Genomic DNA, 17,286 nt, shown 5'->3' with positions numbered 1-17,286 from the left:
AAATTGGTATAAACTCACTTTCTTTGTTGTTAGTCTGCATTTTTCAGGGAGAAGGACCAAAAATTTTGTCCACTTCTGGTTGGGAAAAATTCATACCACACCCAGACCACCTTTGTATGTATTCCAGTGCAACTGTAGTAAACACCTTGTTTGTAATTTTCAGATCTTGGAATTTATCTCCAAGTTTTGAAGAACGACACATGTATGACTGTGCCTGTCCAAACCATTGGAAATGATGCAATGATTTCTCCTCTTCTTTTCTCAGTGCCAGTGCTAAAGCTGCCCCTCTGAACATTAACAAAGTCTCCAACAGCTTACTGAATTTTGGCCGAAAGCTCATTGCTCCAGCCATGGCTTCAGGTGGGGCAGTGGGCACTCCTGCTGGCGGGAGCAGCTTCCCTTCCTCTTCAATGCCAAGCAGGAGCACAGTGGAAGCCCCTCAGCACCACCAGCACCACCAGCACCACCAGCAGCAGCAGCACCACCAGCACCACCAGTCACAGCAGCAGAGGATGATGAAATCTGAAAGCATGCCAGTTCAGCTGGGCAAAGGTAAAGGGGAAATGTGTGGCAGCACCATGACTGAGGGCACCTTTGGTGTACATCTTTAGGGCTGAAGAAAGTTCTTTCTTCTATTCATTTTTATATCAACATGTACATTTTTGGAAGAAACTGCAAAAAAAAGTATTTTGTTAGGATTTTTGTATTTTATTTGCAGGATGCCTATGCCAGGTACAACAGCAGGTTTGCAGTTCAATACAGAATTAGAAGATATATCAAGAATGTACAAGTACTGTAAGAAGTTTTGAACTTTTAAAAATACATTAACTAGAAACTATCAGGCAGGCCAACAAACTTAATCATTACCATGAGCCAATTAATTTTTCAGATTTTTAGATGCCACCTTTTTTTAACCAGAAGACTGATTTCATTCATGTTTTTTCAGGTTATTGGCAAAAAATCCCATGAATAGCAGTATTAGCTAAATACAAAATAACAAGTGAAGGAAGTTAGAGAGTAATTCTTAAAAAAAAAAAAATTCTTATTCTCTTTAGAATGTGTGGAGCTTATTTAAGAAATTATTTGAACCATAATATGAATTTGTCTTTTAATAATTTGTGATGGCCCTCTGCGCTTTTAGTAAACAATGCATCTTTTCTTCATAAGTCTTTCTTTTTATATTTCTTGAGGACAGCTTATTCTAACAACAAATTCACAAGCTCAGCTTTGGTAGTTGTTTGCTATACTCTGCCATGCTCAAGGTAGGTTACTGCTTTTCATCTTCAGCCAGCCCATGGCAGTATGTGCTTTTCAAGGAGTATGTAGAGCAAAACAGTATCTGCTGCTTTTAGCATCTCATCCAGTGTCATGGTCATGAGCTTGAGGGCTGCTGCTGGTTGCCCTAAACCTTTGCATAGGATTGCATCTTTTTTTTTTTTTTTGTCACAAGATTTGAAAGTGTAAAAGAAGGGAAATAATATTTCATAGCTGAAGTTGGTGTTCTTCCTCTTTCCTGTGGCACCCATATGGTCCAAAGGCCCTTTCATGATGCATGGCATCCCCAGCAGACAGTGAGGGAGCAGAACTGAAAGGTACAGCTTTCTTTTGGAGCAGACACATACAGGCACTTCTGTAAGGGCTGCTGCAGCTGATTGGCAAAATCCAGATATGCAGCTTCTCTCAGTTGTAGAAGAATCTCAAAACTTGCTCCAGCAAGGGTTTTACAGTGCAGAGGGGAAACTGAAGTGCAGTGAAATTTTGATGATGCAAATGCCGTTCACAACAGTGGAAGTAAAATTAGGTGTAGAACAAAATTATTTACACTGTTTCAGAGAGACTTTTTATTTTTTTGTTTTCCATAATTCCCCTATGACATTATTCTCTTTTTTCCCTCTTGAGTTTAAAAGTGGTCCTTGGGTTGCTGTTTTCTTTCTTGGGTTGCTGCTTAATATAATAAAAGCATACTATTTGAAGCAACTTCTATAGATGGAATTGACTGTAGCTCAATCTTGATGTGGCTGCTAAAGGATGGCCTGTTGTATGTGCTAATTAATATGTTGTATCATCAGGAAATACACCTGATACTTTCCATACAAGAATCAGAATAAAAAATTGTAGTTATGTTTGGTCATTGTCATGTACAAGCTGTGCACATATTGCTCTATCAACAGGAATACAGAAATTTGTTAAAGTTGTGAAGAATTTATGATGCAGGGCACAAAGCTTTTTCATGGTAAGAGGAAAAATCATACTGCATCTTCTGAAGTGTATTCTGTCTATCCATATTTGGTACAGCCTTTGCAGAAGTAATTTAAGGACAACAAAATGTACATATACTATTCTTTAATAGGTTTAGATGACAGTTTTCTTTTACATATTAGTGCCATGCTTGTTGCTGCAGACCTGTACAGTTATAAGTATTTTGCCTATAATTGTATAGAAATTTCAAATGATGGCAGCTATGTTTGCAAGTGCTATAATTTATATTTTTAAAGAGAGAAAAAAAATAACAAAAGTAAAGAGAGAGTGTTTTTAGAGGCTTCCCAGTGAATTCTCTCTGAAGTAAATTTAAATGTTCAGCAAAAAAATCCCTATTTGCAATGACTCCGTGGTGGAGACACACTAAAAAAGCCTTTTGAAGGGCTGCAGGGACCTTTGTAAACAGTACAATCTCCATCACACCTTAAAAGCAAGAGTATGGCTTTTGTGTTCTGTGGAGGACAGTAGCACCACCTCAAGAAAGAGCTGTACAGTGAATGAGGGCAGTCTCTACAGGTATGAGAAGCTGCCAGTACTTCTATCCTAGACACTGAGATTTAGGATTTAAAATATATTCATACTGTCAGAAGCTCTTCTGCCACTCATGTTTGTGCTGAACTTTCTAGCTTCTATACTGGCTTTTTTCTAGATGTGGATTGATGTGGGTTTTGAGTATCTAAAAGCTATTTGGCATGGTTTGGAAATACAAGGCTCCCAAATTACTAACTAGCTATCACTAATTGTCTCCTGTTCTTGTTCTTCACTGTGTGTTCAGCTCTCCTCAGCCTTCTGGATTATCTTAGCTGAGGTAGGCAGAGACATAGATTAAGGATTTAAATTGATAGATATTTGCACTTTCAGCAAAGTATCTGTAATACTTTACAGATATTCAGTTGGACAGTATAACAGGTCAAAGTGCTGTAAATCTAACAGGCATCAAGCCATAAAATAGGTAATCCATTTTTTCTCTTATTGGTCTTTTCATATTTTGAATACTCAAGTAGTGCTGATAATTTGAATTAATATGTATAGATTTATAAGTTTGAAGAGATTAAATTAGTTGGCTGATCTACTTTGTGAAGAAGTCCTTGGTAACAAAATACCTTGCAGGACTGTAAAAATAATTCTATCCCAGCTTTAACATCTCTGTGTCAACAGAGTTGCTGCTCACAAACCAGCTACCATTCATGCTGCCATACTCTAGAAGAGGGATGATTGGGTTGCAGAATCAGTTGTAATTATTTCTCACTCCAAAATTTTGGTACTTGCTGAATTTCTGTAAGGAAAAAAAATGCATATAATTTAGATAATGTAAATGGAAAAACAGCAGACTGAAAAAAAAAATCCCAACCATAATTGCAAGTCTGTAATTCCAGATGAGTCTTCAGCATTACAAATCACAGCTGAACGAAGTATCCAGACACCTAATTGGAAATTCAGTTCCTCCTAATAATATATTAATCCCATTCAGCCTGTCCTCAGCACAGAAGAAGATCGGGTATCATTACTGATTACTTATGCAAGGTAGCCTGCTAACAGAAGAGGGATTAAAACATTCTCTTGATCCTGCGCTGTGAAGTAATACATTGGCACAAAAGTTGAATTCAAATATTGAGTTTATTGGATTTTCAGTTGAGGTGGTTATTTTGAAAGATAAAAATACTGGTAATGAAAAAAACATGGGAAAAAACCACAATTGTTGTCCTGTGTGTTGCAGTGGATCCTTCATCATTCAGAAACTGGATATTCTTTGATTACCAAATGGCAGTGTATTGCCAAGAAAAGCAGCATTTCTCTTTCTCTTCTTCCCTGATAGTGCCAGATACACTTTTCCTTCTAGGTCATTTCATGGTGAAACCCAAAAGGCTTTTGATGTGAATGCAGCTTTATCAGAAGGACACGTTAGAGAACCAGTTTAAAGGCAAAGTTCTGCTGAAACTGTATTTAAAGAATTTCCAGGCTACTTTTTGTTATTATGAGTTGATACTACTGTGCTATTTGCTATAACACAAACAGAATTACGGTAGCCACCACATATGCCCTAAAGAAATGATCCCCCAATTTAGAATTATGAAGTATCTCTAGAAAATAAGTATGCTTTTCATATGGATAAAGTGTCCTTATTAATAGAACTGAGTACAAATTAAAGGAATAAAACACAGATTGACAAATGTGGGGTTTTTTTCCTATTGAAAGCATATACATATTATTAGGCAATTATGAAATTTTTTGACAGTAAGGATACAACTTCTGAGCTCCTCAGTGTAAGAGAGACATGGAGTGAGTCCTGTGGAGGGCTCCAAAGATTAGGGGACTGAAGCATTTCACTTACAAGGAAAGGCTGAGGGAGCTGGAACTGTGGTCTCAAGAAGAGAAGATGGAGAGGGGATAGTATCTAAAGGGAGGTGTGAAGAGGATGGAGCTTGGAGCTTGGTTTGGAGATGCCAAGCAGTAGCACAAGAGGCAATGGGCAGAAACTGATGCACAGGAAATTCCACCTGAGTATGAGGAAGAATTTCCTTACTGTGCGAACGACCAGGCCTTGGAACAGATTACCCAGAGAAGTTGTGGAGTCCCCTTTCCTGGAGATACTCAAAAGCCATCAGGACACAGTCCTGAGTCATGTGCCCTAGGGGACCCTGCTTGAGCAAGGGGCTTGGGCCAGGTGACCTCCAGTGGTCTTCCAACCTCAGCCATTCTGTGAAGGTCCCAAATAGCAGAATAACACTGTAAAGTGCCAGCGACAGAACGGGTTTGACTCTTAAGTTTAGATTTTGATCTAAATCATCGCTTAAAAGCACTGGGGTTCTTCAGCTTGTGACTACTGGTTACCCAACCTTCCTGTTTCCTTTTGCCTGTCCCTACAGCGCTCTCTCACAATGTCCTTTCTGTTCAAAGCAGGGTGCTCCGGCTGAACCCCCCAAAGCTGCGGCTCCTCCCTGGGGCGAGCTGCAGCGGCGGGGCCGCGCTAACGCTGTTGTTTGTTTGCCAGGCGAGGCGGGCGAGGCGGCGCCGCCGGGGCCGGCCCAGGCCCAGCAGCATCCCCCGGCCACCACAGGTAGGCCCGGGCGGCGCCCGCCGTCACTGCCGCTGTCCCTCCACCGAGCGCCGCTGTTGTGCCGGCAGAGAGCTCGGCTCCTCCGCGTCCCTCCCGACCGCTCTCTGTGTCTGGGTGTGTGTGTCTGCCTGTCTGTCTGTGCGTGTGTGTGTCTGTGCATGTGTGTGTGTGTCTATGTCTGTGTGTGTGTGTGTGTGTATATGTGCGTGTCTGTGTGTGTCTGTGCGTGTCTGTGCATGTGTGTGTGTGCACCTGTGTCTGTGCATCTGTCTGCGTGTGTGTCCCTGAGTGTCTGTGCGTGTGAATGTATGTATATGCGTGTCTGTCTGTGTCTCTGTGTCTTGGGCATGTGTGTCTGTGTGTCTGTGTGTATCTCCATGTGTCTGTGTCTGTGACTTTTCACTGGCATCTGCCCTGCATCAGCATCCATCTGTATTACAAACCTCTGTGCTCTTGCACTTTGTAGCCCATTTCCCACTCTGTCATGGGGGGGCAGTTCCACCATCATTGTCCCTTTTAGCTGCATTACTTCCCTCTTGTTATATTTGGGGCAGGTATTTTGGACTGAACATCTGCTGTAGTGCTCTTGACTAACAGGGAGCTTACCTGCCTTGGCTGAAAAAAAAAGTATGGATTTGTGTGATGAGGTGGTTTGAATGAATTTTAAAAGTACTGGAAGTCTTTGTTCCAATTTCACTGTAAGAGAAAAAGGGAAACTAATTTATCTGAAAAGTTTTATAAAACTCATCTCATTCTTTTTGCAAATTTAAATACCCTACATCTTCACTATGGCAAATACAGACAGATGAGCAGATCCAAATGGTTTTGAATTATATATGGTGCCATACTTCTGTTCTTCTTGGTATCTTTGTCCTTGCTCTCCTTATAACTGTGAAATCTATTCTTTTCCTCTGTAGTGACCAAACAGAATGAGCTATAAGTTTTGTATGTCTTCTTTGCATCTTCCTCTGATTTTTCATATATTTTAGCAGAGACCCCCTAAAATTCCTGGGCATATCCCCCATAACTTAACTCAAATTTAGTAAGATCTGAAGCTCACTTTCCTTTCATTGTAAGTCTTCTTACCTTCTTCTCCTTGCCATCATCTTTTACTTTATTATACAGCCCAATTATTGATCACATTAAATTTAAATTATCATTCTTTTTAAGACATTGGAGGTCTCCACAATACCCCTGTGAAGGGTTGCTCCCTTTTTCCACTGCCCCATCTGTGTGTTTTCCAAATGGTTTTGAGGCAGAGCATTTGTCACCCTGGGGTCAGTGCCAGTATCATTAGCAACAGGCAAGTAGTGAGCCACTTAGAAGCCAGCACATGGAGATAACGTTGCTCCTTTTTGCCTCAGAAATGGATGTATTTTTAGCGTGTGAAATCCTGTGCATCATTACTCTGAACTATTTATGCATTTTAGAACACATATATATATATATATATATTTTTGAAACATCCTACGCGGTAATGTGTTCTGACTACTGCGTGAGTCAGGGATCCTTACATATTTGTTCTGTGTGCTTCGTAAGCATGTATTTGATTTCCATGTTTATGGGGTTTCTTCAGCCTGTTTTATATAGGTTTTAAGACCTTCTGGTATATGCTTAGGTGGTCAGAGATTAGATTTCTCCGGTGTTTTTTAAGGAGCCATAATGTATTTATCTGATATTGACAGAATTAGCAGATGAAAATGAGAGTTTTGATTCTGTGGTGTTCTCAGGTTGCTGATTAAGCTGCTAAAGAAGGAGGACATGGAGTTTAGTTATTAACTGTACTTTATTGCAAACTTTATGCATTTTTATTCTGCATGAAGGGTAAGACTTTTTTTTTCTCTTCTTTTTTTTTCTTGGTTTTTTTTTTCTTGAGGAATAATCCAAAATTATAAACTCTGTCCCATTACCTTCTTGTGAAGCTATTGAGTGAGCAGAATGTACCACACTGCACATTAAGAAAGATGTAAAATCAGTAAGACACAGAGTAGAGAAGGTACAAATGGCATTTGTGTCATTGTCCTGAGATCCCCAAATCTCGGTGTTGGTGCTACAGTGTTGTTTCCAAGGTGATGTGAGGGCTGTTAATGCCTCCGTGCATACATGATACATATGAAGGACTTCAGAAGCAACATGGTGACTCAGATAAATGTTGCAGCAGCTTCCTTTAAGATTTGGTCTCAGTGATCTTTGTGGGTCCCTTCCAAGTCAGAATATTCTGTGATTCATTAAATTTCTGTGTTGGGAAAATTAATAGAGATTTCCCCCCCCCCCTTCCCTCACATTAAGGCAAACAGATACAACTGGTGTGACCTGTCTTTCAGCTTTCATATTTACAGCTGTAAAAACAATGACTTCTCTGGAAATTAGAAAAACCTATCACAATCCAAGAATTCTGCTTTATGAGTTGCAACACACTGTAATTATTCATAAGTGCTGGTTTTTCTGTCTTAATTCTCAATTATATCCTCAAATAATCCATGTCACAGCACTGTTCACAGGGTTGGATGCAGAATAAAAAATATTGCTTCTTAATTATAATTTCCCCAGATTTGCTTATTCATGCTGAAGGATCAGTTGCATCCTAATCTTTCTTCTTACTTGGATATCAAACAAACAGATATAGTATTTTATCATTTCTGGTTTACTGTATCTCTGTCTTAGTTTAACTAGATCTTGTATTGCTCTTATTTTTTATTTTAACTATATATTTTATAGGCCATAAGAACCAGACTGTTCAAAGCTCTTGGTGTTATTTGAGCAAATTCCCTTTTAGGACAGCTGTATTATTCTATCCACAAAATCTTCTTTGGTTATGAGAATAGTTGCATATTCTGTTCCTCTGAACTGTGATCCGTCTTTTGAAGTATAACTGTTTGTACTGGCCATAAGGATGCTTCTCTGTCTTTTCAATTTCTTACTATATTTTTGACATTTTTTTCCTTAGACCTGAAAGACAGAATATAGGAAAAAAAATCTTCACACATCATTTTTTCCTATTGTTTTACCAAACTGTATAATTTCATGTGTATGGGTTCCTCAAATATATTTAAAGTGTTTTTTCTCTCATTTCTCTCAAATTATCTGTGAATTTTTACCACATAATCTGCTTATTTGCAGGTGAAGTCTGTTAAGTCCAGGCCATACAGTGCAGACTACGTGAAAAATGCACATCACTCATTGTTTTTTTCTTTGTTTTAATCTTTACCCTATGGGGAATATATCTTCTTATTACCAGAATGGTAAAGAGAGACTATTTAATCTGATACATACTTTATAAATATTTTTCTGTTGCACTTTATTCTGTCCACCAAATAGATATTTTTTACGTTTAGCATTTATATTGACTGCTCTTGCTTAGCTGTGTGAACTGCTTTTATAAATGCTTTATTTGATAAAATATGTGATTCCATCTGTTCCAAAACTATTTTTAAGTTTACATACTGCAAAAGTACACTTCCATTGTAAATTGCCACTATGAAATGCATAAAATGTCTTTTTCTTACATAAAAGCAAGTGTAAGGACAACGATGTTGCCAAGTGACATGATTTTATCCTAAACTTAGAAATTTTCTAAACATTTCCTTGCAACTGAATTATTTCTGATGCTGGCCATGCAGTGTTTTCTCCTTTTTCATCTCCAGAATTATTTACAGTGTACTTGATTAATGCATATCCCATTTGTCTATAAAATTTGAAGGCAAAAGTTAAGTGAGATCTACAGCAGCCTCTGTCTCATGCACTTTTAAGGAAACTCCTCAGACTAGATGGTAGGTAGTTAAGTGCCTGGAGGAGGACTGCAAAGAAATAGAAAAATCCAGTTGAATGGAATTGGTGGGAAGTAAAGAATATGTAAAGAAAGAAGTTAGAATAAGAAGTTGCTGAAGAGGGAGTGTGGAGGGAACTGAAGAAGAGATGGGGGCAGACAGGAAAGTTTACAGAAGCATGAGAAGCAGGGCATAAGATGTAGGAGAGGTGAGCAGAATAAAGCAACAGAGAATGAAGAACAAGGTGGGAAGCAATTTATATGAGTTTTCTTCTAGAAAATGTTCAGATCCTTTTTTGGGTTTTGTCATTTAAGGTCTGTTTATCCACATGTGATGTTTTGTTCTTTGCTAGTTCAGTCACTTTGCATTTAACAGTCTCCTTGCAAAAAGTGTATTTCAAATAAATCTGTATTTATTCCCTTAAGAAAATGTGAATGATTTAATTGCCAGGATCATACTTGATGCTATAGATGGTAGCATGAAAGCACATCAAAACAGAGGAAAGGAAAAAGAACATAAACCCTCTTATCAGAATAACCATGAAACAAGAGACAGAGAGAATTCTTGAGCATTAGCTTTACATGCTATTTAACTTTTTTCCAGAATGGAAAACTCTACAATTTCATTGAGTCTTTCTAGCTTGACTTCATCATACACATGATAAAGAGGTGTTTTAAACTAGCATCTGTCCTAAGGCAATATTTTCTTAATGAAATTTGATGAAAACTGGCATACTGAGGTTGTTTTTTTTTCCCTCCTGGAACTAAAGAAAACAAAATTTTAATTTAAATATTTGAAAACACATTGTAAGCCTCAACTAGAAGAGATGGTCCTTATCAGAGGCTGTCTGATGCACACACTGCCATGGTGGACCAACACAGGCTTCTCCCCAGATGTCTTCACTATGATAATGGACAATGCTGGATTCTTTTCAAAAGCTCCATGAGATGACTATAAGTAAATATTAAGTAGACTTCATCAAAGTATCTGTTAGGTGGAGATGGCATTAAAATTTGAGGCATGAGAACTTACATTCATTTGCAAACTTAACTTATTTTTTTTCTCTGTTTAAAGTCTAAATATTGTGATCTAGATATTCAGTGTCCAACCCACTTTTGGAATCTGAAGCTCTTGTGGTTAGCATTCTTTGCCAAATTTTATAGATGAAAAAAACTATTTCCATAGTAGTGTTGATGACATGAGATTTTATTTTTTTTTTATTATGAGATGGTACTTTGCTCGTTTTGCCACACAGGGCATGAAGTTCCTCAGTCTGTGGATATATTAGGGTGCATATATTAAGGTGATATTTATATATATGTGTGTGTGTGTGCATGTGTATATATATATGTGTGTGTGTGTGTGTATGTATATATATATGTATGTATGTATGCATATATATATCATATACATACATCATTTAGCATAAATATAGATACAGGTTTGTACTAGTGTATGTTTGTGTATATATCTATATATACACAAAGATCTTGTGTTCTTCTCTCATACAGAAATTAAGTTCTATGTGAGAACAGTCCTTCAATCTCTCAGTGCATGCTGACACACTTCAACATTTCGTTCTGTGTTGGGCTGTCTGTGACTCTCAATCAATGTCAATTAAGACAAGGAAGTCTTTTTGGGAAAAGAAAATGCCCACTGATTAAGTGGTTTGGTTTTTTTATACTTGCTTTACAGGCCAAAGTTCAAAAAACATCAGTTCATCTCCAAGCATAGAGAGCTTGTCTGGAGGACGTGAATTTACAGGATCTCCACCTTTGTCTGCATCAAAGAAGGATTCTTTCTTCAGCACCATCTCCCGCTCACGTTCCCAAAGCAAAACTATGAGCAGAAAAGAGTCGGTGGGTTCTTTTAACTTCTTTAAGCTATCCTAATGTCACATTGCATTATTCATTAGAGACACTCATTTCTTCCATACATTGTGAGCATTTGCACTTGGAAGTGTTTCCCTAAGCATGTATTAATGGCCAAACCGAAAATAAGCTATTTGAACTTTTTGTGTTGAGTGACATATTATGACTCCATTATGGCTTCCATCCTGTTATCCTGCTTGAAATGAAACTGTGAAAGTGCCTGTTGCATCTGAGAAAGACAAGAGAAGTCCTGTAAGATTCTTTGCTTTGTTAGACTTTTGCTGTAGTCCTGAAGTTAATAAACACTTCAGTGGGAAGCTTGAATGCTCAGCAGATCCAAACATGTCCATCTGTTGTCCCTGATATTCCTTAATACATCAGAGGTTTCCCAGTGTCTGTAGCATCTGTAGTCTGCAGTCACAGTTCTATTTCTTACACAGCTCTGACCTTCCATTTGGTCACAAGAAGCTAGTATTTAAACAGATCATTCTCATCCAGGAAAATCAGCTTGTATCATGGGTATGTTCCAAAGAAATTCTCATCCCATCCAAGATATTTTAGGAGCTCTACCTTGATAAACTATGTATGCCATGGAACATGAGGATTCTTGTTTTTTCTCTAGACACATTTCCCCTTGTCTCTCTGCTGACAAGAATGGTTGCATAGTAGATGTAATAAGTTGTATTTTTTGTAAGGTGAAGGCACAGTGGTTTTCTCCATTCATTTTTCAGAAATGTAGGCCTTTTGATTTCGATACGTAGGAATTGTAATACCAGATTTCTGTTACAGTGTTCTTCAGGTGTTGCTAATATTTCACAGAAATTTCATCTGAACTTCTCATTGTTTTTTACTTTAAACAGCAGAATCTTTATTAATAGTCACATCATGTTTTCAATTTGATATGCAAAACGTTCTAATGAAATGCACAACTTCGTGCAACTTTGTTCAGTTTTTGTTCACTGAATGGGAGTATTTAATTCTTATTCCAAATGTTTTACTGTTGTCTAAAGAAAAGCTGTGTTTTGTGGCTAGTCAACAAGAAGCTATAATTTTGGTTTGTGACCATTTAAAACACGTTGAATTTCATTTAAAGCTAAAACAATAATTTAATTTCTTTCTGCTTTTCCTCACAGTTGAAGAAAAATAAATACAGCAATATTGAACTTTTCTGTTTATATTTTGTAAGATCTAAATACAGCTTTCATTTTCAACTTTTATCCAGGCCAAAACTTGAGGGTTTTGCACCAATATAGTTAAAGAATAATTCCTCCTTAGTCCTCTAATAGACTACAGGAGAATTCATCATTATATATTCATACTCAATTAAAATCCATTAAGTATTAACATTGGGGTTTTTGTAAAAAATGTCCCAAATTTGGGATATTATATTAATGTTTTCATGAAGAATTTTGGATAAATAATTATGCATTATAACAGATTTGTTGTTCCTATGATAATTTTTAATGGATTGGTAATCATGATAAATCAGGGCATAAATTTTCAAAATAATTCTTTGAACTGTGATATGTAATTTATATGAACTTTGAACTGTGATATGTAATTCTGCATTTTATGATTAAATGGCAAGAAGAGGTTTCAGGCTATGAAAATCCATTTCCTTGGGTTCAGTTTTTGACTGACCCTTAATATAGGCAAATGGAATTTGTAGCAGATCCAAGAGGAAAAGGTTTGTTTAAATCTGTTTTGTGTTGCACAAGAGGATGTTTGGTTTTTGTTTTCCTGTAAATTTCATAGTACATCATTTTCCACATAGAGTAGAAGACCTCAAAGAGTTCGTCCTAAGGTCCCAAAGTAGTTGTATCAGTATTCTCGAGTTGTATAGTTGCTTCATTTACAGCTGTTTTCTGGAAGCAGAAGTCTTGAAAATATAATGGATCCACATTGTTTTATATATCAAACTGAACTGCTTTACATTTTTAATCTTAAAATGATACAGATTATGTTGTTGAGTGTTAGGGAAATTACCTTTGTTGGAACATTGCCATGCATCAATCTCTTTATAAACTGATGGTTTTAAAATCAGGTATTCTTAGTGTGGCAGATGAAAGATAATCCATTTTCTCTTCATCCTTCTATTTCTAATACAACCCCTTTCTAAGCACAGTGGAAATGGAATGCGTACACAAAAACACACCCTTTAATCTGCAGTTAAAATAAGTCATTTTCACAGACCAGAGGGTATTACTGTAATACTGTCATGGGATGGACAGGACTGTCATTGCCACAGATTGCACCTGGAGTGCTGTGTCCAGCGCTGAGCTCCCCAGTACAAGGGACGTGAGCATACTGGAGAAAGTACAGCAAAGGGCCACAAATGTGATGAAGGGACTGGAGCATCTCTCCTGTGAGGAAAGGCTGAGAGAGCTGGGACTGTTTACCTTGGAAAAGAGAGGGCTCAGAGGGGATCTCTCCAGTGTGCAGTGTGAATCAATATCTGGCAGGAGGATATAAAGAGAACAGATCCAGGCTCTTTTCAGTGGTGCCCAGTGACAGGACCAGAGGCAACGGGCACCAGCTGCAACACAGGAGGCTCCGTCTGATCATCAAGGAAACTTTTTCTTTTTTTTGCTCTTGCGAGCAGCTGAGCACTGGCATAGGTTGCCCAGGCAGATCGTGGATTCTCCATCCTTGGAGATATTCAGAAGCCATCTGGACACTAATCCTAGGCAGCCAGCTATGCTTGGTGGCCCTTCTTGAGCATGGGCTTGGGCAAGATGAGCTTCTGAGGTCCCTTTCAACCTCAGCTATTCTGGGATTCTGTGAGAAGATGATAAACTCTCACAGAGGAATGTGACATGTCCAAGTTCTTCTTTCCTAAAGCCAGTCCAACAAGTTGGGCTTTATCTGTGAGAGTTATGATCAAAATTGATACTTGTTTCATTGCCTCCAGTAATAAAATGTGTCCATTTCTCATGGTAAGGACTTCTTAAGGTTAGTAACATTTGGGTTGTATTTATTCTTCTACATATTTTTTTCCCCTCAGATGCAAAGATCAGTGGAGTGACTTTTTTATTTCTGTTACCAGAAACAGATGTCCACTGTTTTATTTAGTTAAAGAAATGAATCTACAGCCTCAGGGCTGAATGCACAATATCAGTTCATGTTTTGGCAGCCCATAGCATGCTGATGTTTTTGACATTATTGTTGAGTGGCAAAAAGCTGTATATTAATGTGAGGTCCACCAAAAGGTTTTGGAAGCCTCTTTTGTACCCATCATTGAGATGGTTCCCTGCTCCTCCGTATCCTTTGTGGCTTTCTGACAGGAATAACTTAAGCAGCAGTTTCTGGAACTGTCTTCCCATAAACAAACACAGGAATTTTTAATCTGTAATGTACTCTATTGCCCACTATCTTCTGAATGGCTCAGTCTTGCTGGAATAAAGTCCTACAAAATTTCCTCTTCCAGCCTTCCTACTGTCCTCTGCTTTTCAGTGGAGTTGTAAAAAAGGGTGCATTTGTGGTCCATTTATTTCTCATTATGTTTCATTTTTGTCTCCAGCAACCATTAAAGAAACTCTACCCCTCTTTTTAACAAATAGCAAAGCTGCTTAGACGTTGATTCTGGCAAATATGGTTGGCTGGTTCCAGTTTCTGGCAGAATATTCTGTAAATTGCTTTCAGACATAGAGATGTGCCAGAGAGGAAACTTCTGAGTCAAACAATATAAACATTTTTTAAACTTTCATTTTAAAAAAAATAATTAAAAGATTGTGGATTTGGCTGAAAATAAAGTTTTGATTCAGAGAAACTTTGTGTACTAATAAGTAATGTCTACATAAAAGAGTTCAACTTAAGAAAAATCAAATTACCCATTTGGAAAATACATTAGTTAAAAAGTTCCCAAGAAGGAAACATTTCTAAGGAAAATCTGGAGCAGTTTATTTTCTTCACTAAAGTAATTTACAAACAAGGTAAATCAGAATCCTCATTTCTTCACAAAAATATCCTGAACAAAAGTATCATGCATTTTGCTGGTTTTGACTGCACAGACTTTTTAATTAAATCAAATTTGACAACATATGCTATTGTCCCCACAAGCATGTATAAACAACTGTTACTGTTTGTGGTTTACGTAGCTGGTCTGACTGATTTGAAGTTAGTTATGAGTACCCCTACAGGTTAGAAAATTAATGTATGTCATTATTTTCAATTAAGTAGGCATCTGCTGTAGTGATTTAAGAGCCTGAGTTTATGCATACAAACATACAAAAAGAGAAGTGGTATATGAAAACCAAAGAGATAGTAAAATAAAATAAATACTAGACTGCACAAAGAAAACCATGTAGGCAAGAATTCCTTTGAAGAAGAACATGCCTTTTGTGCATGATACACATCTTGGAGATGGTTTTTATTAACATATATATTTTCCCTGACTGTTACTTTTTAAATTTCTTTAGGCTGTTTTAAGCAAAGTACTTGTCAGTTCAGCCTTACCAATGCCAAACATTTATTTGGAAGTACAAATGCTATGATGAAATGTCCTTTTTTCATTAAGCATCATAAAATGTGCCCAGAAAAAGTTAGTCTGTGTACCTCAGCCAATTCTTGATCAGTATATTGGGTTTGTTAGGCCTAAAGTTAAAAACATGTTGATGATTCTCAATGCCATTAAGTTTAAAATACTTTAGTGACTTAATCTTTAAATGTTGTTAATACTGGAGGACATATGTCTTCCTTATTCTGATGTGAGAGGTCAATTCAGACACAAAAACAAATGCAATTTATTTAATACTTTAGTGCTTGTCTAATTTTAGGGTTAGATTAAAAGACTATTAAATTGCAAATGCTGACAGGTCACATGAACAGGGTTTGTAGAAAAACCTCTGAGATATTTTGCAAGTATGGTTCCTTTCTTGCTTGCCTTCCTCTGGCTTACACAACATCCTGTAACTCAAATGAGGGAGCTGAAAACAGTAGAAGAAAAAATAAGTTGCCTTTTATAGTTTTTATTAAAAATACTTGCAAGTTTCTTATAATTTAGTAAAGCAACAGCTGTATGCATGAGTGGCAGCTTTGAATCCTAAAGCTTGCTCCTTATCTTTTTTGTAGTGATTCATTTCAGGGAAAATAAACTGTACTGTGATAAAAACAGGAAGCTAATTGCTATGGGGAAAAAAAAAATTTAACAAATAAAAAATAAAAACCCAAGAGGCTCTGCAGTGCTTTTTCTGTCTTATTGCAAGCAATAAACATGTATACAGAACAGGGCTGTGGGGCCATTTGGAATATTTTTTAAATGTCAGTGTAAACTTATATTTCTTTGTTACAAAAGATTCAAATACATGTAGCTGAATAATGCTTTCCAGTAACTTCCTCACAGAAACAGAATGATAACAGTTGAAAAAAGGCAGGAAGAACATTAGAAATTATTGGGCAGCCCTTTGAAACTGTCAGAAAAGATTTTAAAATTACCAAAATTTTGAATGGGTAGGACCATCAGCAATGTTTACAAAAGGATCCAAGTGACTGAGGACAAAAGAAGCGTGATGCTTCACTTCACAGCAGTCATGCTACCAGCAGATGCACAGGACTTGCTCTCTCCATCCTCTTTCCATACATTAATCATGAACTTAATGTTTCAGCATCCCAGTGGCAAAGAAAAACATACCAGAGGGTCTGTGTTGGTGGCTTGAACTGCCCCATTTTCCTTTTCAGTAGGAATTTCATCTCTTCATCCTGCTCTTTTAAGATAACACCATGAAATTACTAAATTACTAAATTACTGCCCATTTCTGTGCTGAGCTGAGAGACCTGCTCTGAACCCTTAACAAAAACATGGATGTGGATGAGACACATGGCTCTAAACCAGGCTGTTGTTTTATTAGGGAGTTTTTTGGGCAGAGTTTCTGTGTTTGGAAGACTTTTCTTCCCAGTAGAATAGGTTGTGGCTATGCATTTAATAGCTTGATTCTTATTTTTGTCTGCGTTTCATTAAATCAAACAATTCCCTATAAAAACAACAAGACTTGTACTTCTGTTGTTTTAACAATGTAGTATAAATGGTGTATATTTATAGCCCCTACATAATCACTATACTTATGTTTTACCTTCCTTAAACTCTGAAAAATTAGAGATTCTAAAACCTTTGAATAAATATTCCTGCTCTGCTCTACATCCTCAATCATGTTAGGAATAATAGCGAAGTTCAAATGCATCCAGCCTGACCAGAGGAAGATTTAGTGAAACTATTTTGCAACTGATGCTTAAAAAGAATTTAAGTGAGTATTGAGTTTAACAAAGGGTGTGCTTTGGTAGTCCTTCATAAAAAACTGTACATGTTGAACTGTGTGTATTAAAAAGCTTTTTCAGG

The 17,286-nt window shown here is 37.3% G+C and overlaps 1 protein-coding gene across 7 annotated transcripts in view; it reads left to right on the top strand.

Annotated features, from left to right (window-relative positions):
* Positions 1 to 17,286, top strand: part of TBC1D5 (TBC1 domain family member 5) — a 288,758-nt gene that overhangs the window by 236,117 nt on the left and 35,355 nt on the right. For 5 of the 7 annotated variants that reach the window (XM_015618197.2, XM_015618201.2, XM_015618200.2 and 2 more), the window contains 3 exons: positions 266 to 552; positions 5,252 to 5,317; positions 10,780 to 10,943. In XM_015618197.2, coding sequence (XP_015473683.1) covers positions 266 to 552; positions 5,252 to 5,317; positions 10,780 to 10,943 — 517 coding nt within the window. The remainder of the gene's footprint in view (positions 1 to 265; positions 553 to 5,251; positions 5,318 to 10,779; positions 10,944 to 17,286) is intronic. The other 2 variants (XM_015618202.2, XM_015618203.2) reach the window with 1 other exon arrangement.

This window comes from Parus major, chromosome 2 (assembly GCF_001522545.3).
Source record: "Parus major isolate Abel chromosome 2, Parus_major1.1, whole genome shotgun sequence".
Lineage (NCBI taxonomy): Eukaryota > Metazoa > Chordata > Aves > Passeriformes > Paridae > Parus > Parus major.
The sequence above is the reverse complement of the archived record's forward strand: the minus strand, read 5'-3'. Positions and strand labels throughout refer to the sequence as shown.